This window comes from Hipposideros armiger, unplaced genomic scaffold, assembly GCF_001890085.2.
Source record: "Hipposideros armiger isolate ML-2016 unplaced genomic scaffold, ASM189008v1 scaffold_98, whole genome shotgun sequence".
In the NCBI taxonomy this organism is placed as follows: Eukaryota; Metazoa; Chordata; class Mammalia; order Chiroptera; family Hipposideridae; genus Hipposideros; species Hipposideros armiger.
Window position 1 is genome coordinate 3,414,982 of NW_017731448.1, and position 6,000 is coordinate 3,420,981.

Here is a 6,000-nt window from a genome sequence, read left to right on the forward strand (position 1 = left end):
TATTTTATTAACCTGCAGATCGGCACACCAATAAATACTGTGAACTGCCTAGCACCTGGGCTCATGTCCCTCACTCTGCACACCCCGTGGCAGACACCCTCTCTGGTGCAGTGTCTGTCTGGTCATCCGGGGCTCCTGTACTCTTTTCCCTGCCCCGTCACAGCTTACCAACCAGCCTTAGGAGGACAAGTCCCGATAACAGCACCAAACATCCCTTTTTAAATTGGTTTCACTGTAGACATCCAGTAAGTCTGCAGCCTGTAGAGCTATAAGTTAAGAGTGCTCTTTCTGAAGTTGAGCAATCATTGATTTGAGTCCAACTGAATTAAATATTACAGGAGATATAAAACTAAGAGCCTGCACCTGGGTCCCAGGGGGGGGTTTACATTCTATTATGAAAGATGAAATAAATATTGAAATAAAATGCCACTTGACACACCAGTAACCCCTCCTTAAGTTAGTTTCAAAAGGACATTTTTACATGCGTGATCTGTGAGGAGAGAGCGCTTATGATTGGAGCGATCAGGTCTAACGGAGGTGATGGCGTCATGTTGCAAGGTGGGGGGGGCCGCAATGCACAGGGAGACAGGAAAGCTGGAGGACTGTTCCACATAATGGGGAATAGAAGAGTGCTGCTGGAACATTCCACAAGAATATCAGCAGCTGGCATAAGGCAATGCCCAGGTGATCAGGGATTTTTAAAATCAGAAGCAAGGTGACCTGAAGGGACAGATGTGCAGAGACCAGCTCTGGCAGGCCTAGGCGGCTGCTGTAGCACCAATCCCCACATGGCTCTCCCTCCTGATCAGGATAGGCATGGCCATGTAGTACTGGGATCAAATTTGATTTACATGGGCAATCGTGTCTACTTTTTCCATTAAAGTTGAACTGGAAAAATGAGCATCTTCGAAACCTCTAATAGTCATCTGTACTCATTCAAGGGGTGGCTGCAATCAGGGGACACATGTATTGAGGCTTACTCTGCAGATGCTCTCAGTGCTTCACATGTACTCTCAGCCACGCTTCAGAAGAATCCCATGAGGTGGGTCACACTATGGCTGAAGAATGGTGGCACAGAGAGGGGAAGCAGATGGCTCAGGGTCAGGCCTAGGCCCCGGATCCAGGCAGTCAGGCTGGGTGCCCGTGCTTCTAGCCACCCCCACACGGGCCCCCTGGAGGGACCAGCATAAAGGAGTAAGACTGTTCCCTGGGCCATGAAATGCTGCCACAGAACTCCCCAGCCCGTCAGTGCTTCCACTGCACCAGCTACCTCGTGAGGCTACACAGGTATGACATGAAATGGGCCGCGCACGCCCTTCCCTGTTTGCCCGGCATGCCGCAGTGCGGAAGGCGGCGACGCGCAGTGTGCACATTACGTACTCTCTGTGCCAGTCATAAATCTGGTGGATGTTGCCAAACACGATCTTGTCCTTCCCTTTCATGTCGTCAGGGACGCCATCTTCTTTCATAAGTGCCATGTAGCCCTAAAGTCAAGTATTTAAAAACAAGTTGATTTTATGGGGCATGTGTGAGTCAAGTAATGGCTTAATGATTGATAAAGGACAAAACAGACACATGCACTCTCTTGTAACCAAGTAATAAACAAACGAAAACTATATGGAAAGTGTCCTTAACTGGCATCTGAGATACAGCTGGCCCTTGAATAACACAGGGGTGTAGGGGTGCCGATCCCCTGGTTCACCCAAAAATCTACATACAACTTTTGACTCCCCCAAAATTTCATTACTAATAGCCTACTGTTGACTAGAAGACTTACTGATAACATGAACTGTCAATTAACACATATGTTGTATGTTGTATGTATAGTCTTCTTACAATAAAGTGCGCTAGAGAAAAGAAAATGTTATTACGAAAATCATAAGGAAGATACACTTACAGTATTTATTGAAAAAAAAATCTATATATAAGTGGGCCTGTGCAGTTCAAACTCATATGGTTCAAGGGTCAATACATACATTAAATAAAATGTGTCCTGTTACATTCATTGCCGTGACTTTCTCTCCCTGCCCTGTTTGGCATTCATAGATCAAAATCCTTCTAAGTAACTGAAGATGTTTAAATAAATGTAAAGGGTTTCATAAAACAAATCTTATCAGCTTGTAAATATTAAATATCTGGCCAGAAACATATTTCCTCTGTTCCCAGCATTTATTTCATATAAACAGATTTTCTTTTTTTTTGGATTATTTACATAATTTGTTAAATAAAGACTTAATAAATAAGGATTTAATATTCTTTCACAAATTGATATTTTAACAATGGTTGATTAAATACGTTGCTAAAATGTGGTTAAAACGTCTATTCAATTCAAATGGCATTCAGCCTGTACCAGAGCCTCTTAAATATTCAAGTTACTTATTTTACTGTTAACAGTGACTGCAGACAAATCAAACATGTTAAATCTTCTCAGTTACAAAATTAACTTAATAGCTATTACTTTTTATGGAATGTAGACCCCCCCAAATATTGTCCTGTACGTATTTGCAAAGCTGAAAAAGTGACAAAATTTTATACTATAAAAACAGCTTTTTGATGAGCTGAGTTTATGAAGATGATTATGCCCCGAACTTAACAGCAGCAGGGAAAAGCCTGGAGATGGTGTTTGATCCAGTATGAAAGGCAGTGGTCTTGCTATGGCTATATAGGGCGGTAGCAAATTTTGGGCATGAAAATGGTGAGACATTTGTTCTGTGAAAACCATAAGCAAATGATCCAGTGTAGTCACAGGCCATTCCATGAACCCAGGGGGGTTCAGGATGCAACTGAATCCACAGCTGGACACCAGGACTTTGTTTACCAACGATTTCTCATTTTTTTTTTTTATTTCTCATTTCTGTGACAATATCCACTCTTGTAAAATAATTAAAGGCAAGGTTCCCGTATGATAGATACAATGGTTGGATATCATAATTTAAAAACTTAAGTATTAAATTTTAAATGATATGCCAGGTACACTATGTAAAAAAGAGGCCTTAAAAAGTGAATACAGATTGTTAAGATAATTGGCTAATATTATTTTTCAGAAATTTTTTTTTTTTGGTCAAAAATGTTTTTAAAGCTTTTCAGATGGTATCAGCGTTAAACTGTCTAACACGACAGCCCTTTGACAACTCTGGGGGCCAATACAGATGATTAAATCTCTGAAAACACATACCTCAACCACATAGCCGAGGTCCCGCACATAGTCACGTTCTGTCTCCACTAATTCTTGCAAAACGTAGCTAGAGAGACAGAAAAAACAGTGTTTACAATCCAGACTCTTCATTTTCTAAATGAATTCTTTTGCATTTTCGTTTTTGTCAGGTCAGACTCCCCCTGAAACTATATAACATATCGAACCTGCACAACTGGGTCTACAATTCTGAGTGTCCCAAATCACTCACACGTTCATGTGGGGACCCATGAGAGTTGCAGAGGTCACAAGACACTGAGCATTCAGGGAGAATTCCCACCAGCAGACTCTGACAACATTCATGGACAACCACGGGAAGCTTAGACAGGACTTTGTTATGAAGGCAGGACAGGAAAGGAAGCAGGCTTTTGTTACTGTTTTTAATGATTAAGCCATTGTAAGCTTTATTGGACATACAAGAAAATTTTAATTCAGACGTTTAAAGCCTCGAGTCTGATCACATCATGAAGTGTTTCTTTATGTCAGGTTCAGTGACTGCTGAAGTCCACTCACATACAGAAGACAATCACTTGATCCGTGTAGCACACAACCCCAGTTGGCCTGAAGCCGTTCTTTCTTCATTCATTCATTCAGCCATCACCGACTAGGCCCCTCCTATGTGCCAAACATCATTCTAGGGGCTGGGACACAGCTCTCAATAAAACCAAGTCTGCCCTCATGCAGCTTACAAGTCTTCCTCTTCACCAAAAGCAAGTTTAAACCTTTTGTAATACTTTTCAGGACGCTTTTTTTTCAGCTGCTTTACTGGAACTGAGGAACACTACCACTACTGCATGTTTGAAAAACATTCACGTTTTCGGGAGACGGCATCTAATTTTATGCTGCCTTCTTTCCCTTTACAACTCTGTGTACAATAAAAAGTACAGGACTTTCTCGCAGGAAGTGACAGAAGATATTCTTGTCTCCTATCATTCTCATTTATAAAGTGAAACACAGGAAGTGCAGCGATGGCTTACAGGCCCTGATGGAGGCCTGGTGCTTTTCAAACATACGTCCAGTTAGTTCCTCAGAGAGACCCCAGATCTCATCACTGCACCGAGTCAGACATGAATCCCAGTCACAGTTTGGAAGGTGACAAAGAGGAGGAAAGCCACCACACAACGACAATGAAAACATCTGTCTTACTGCCGTCTCTTTAGAGAGCTGGATTTCCTTTCTTCCATCTCATCGATGGGCGAGGAGGAGGAAAGAAGGGAATTGTCCGACGGGTTGAAGGAGGGGCTGCTGCTGTCTCCCTGGTCGACGAGTAGCGAGCTGGGACGGTCCTCCAGAGCCTGAAAGACACGACATCACAATCACGCTTCTGCCCCCAGTTATCAGAGGCTGAAATCAGGATAAGACAAATCTCACTCAGAATACACAGAAGGCCTCACTGTAAAATCATAAAATCTATGTTGTGAAACAGCACAGTATTTAACAACTAAATCCCCCAACACTGATTTTAAAATTGAGTAAGAGGAGCTGGATAAAAGAGGAAGGTTAGAATGAAAAAAACTAGTGAATTTATACACATTGATAAAGTCTGTTCCTGGTTACAAATATTTAGAAAAAGATACAGGTTGTTTACATCAGAGCACTGCACCCATTTCAAACCCAGCAATTTTCTTTTCAGTTGTACTCTTGCCGAATGAAAGCACGATCATTTCGGAGATGGGTGGCATTGCCTCCATCAGGCCAGCTTACCCCCACACACTTCCCCAGTGCCTTGCTGGTGGATGACATAGCAGTGTCACCAATTTATATTTTAGTTTAAATAAACTCAGTTTGCTTCTTGATTATCCATGAAGCCTTGACTCATCCTCTGATGCACACAGATCACCCAGCTAAAACTACCTTTTATCTTTGGGACTCACACACTTTCCTTTCTATCTGTTCTGGAGGGAGCAGCTGCCATGCTGGCCTCAATTACTTATCCAAAGCTCTCTCCCCCACTGCATTTTAGTTCCCGCAGGTGATTGTTTTCGTTGTATCCCCTGGAGAACCTTGAGCAAAGCTTGGAGGGTGATCAATAAATATTGATGACTTCTCTCCCTGATTAACATGACAATGATTTGCAATCAATTATGTTCTCATTGGTACATCTCCCCCCCCCCTCCCAATTTCGATGTTTTATTTCTTTTTCTTATCTGGTTGCTGTGGCTGGGGATTCCAATACTGTGTTGAATAGAGGTGGGGAAAGTGGACATCCTAGTCTTATTCCTGATCTTAAGGAGAATGCTTTCAGCCTTTTCCCATTGAGTATGTTAGCTGTGGATTTGTCATATATGGCCTTGATTATGTTGAGGTGTGTTTCCTCTATTCCTACTTTGTCGTGAGTTTTTATCATAATCATCGGTACATATTAATTTTCTTTCTTAGCCTGAAATCACAAAGCTCCTAGGAGTATAGATCATAGTTCTTTTAAAATTTCCAAAGCAGCCCAGCTGGACATACAGAGATGATCAAGGAGTACTTAGCGACTGAACTGGGAAAATGTGATTATCTTCACACAAAAAGAGCTATAAGAACACTTAATATTTTCCATCAAATTGAAACCTCTACCTGTTTTCTCCCCTGAGGAGTTAGAGACAGACGCTGACTTCATCGCTAAGCAGAGCTTCGAGGACACGAAATGTGTACATGCAATCTTGTTTACCGCATTCACGGAGCTAGGGAACACATTGACTGCGACGCTTATTATGAAAAACAGTTAAGGAACAGGGTGTCATGAGAAAATAGCATTCTCATTTTTAAACAGATAGTTACTGGCGTTCAGTAACTGGAAGCCAGAGTTCTGCAGTGAGCCG

General features: G+C 42.1%; 1 protein-coding gene across 7 annotated transcripts in view; it reads right to left on the reverse strand.

Annotated features, from left to right (window-relative positions):
• Positions 1-6,000, reverse strand: part of TRIO (trio Rho guanine nucleotide exchange factor) — a 322,427-nt gene that overhangs the window by 25,281 nt on the left and 291,146 nt on the right. For all 7 annotated transcript variants that reach the window (XM_019646200.1, XM_019646201.1, XM_019646198.1 and 4 more), the window contains 3 exons: positions 4,340-4,488; positions 3,176-3,242; positions 1,381-1,484 (listed from right to left, as the gene is read on the reverse strand). In XM_019646200.1, the coding sequence (XP_019501745.1) occupies positions 1,381-1,484; positions 3,176-3,242; positions 4,340-4,488 (320 nt within the window). The remainder of the gene's footprint in view (positions 1-1,380; positions 1,485-3,175; positions 3,243-4,339; positions 4,489-6,000) is intronic.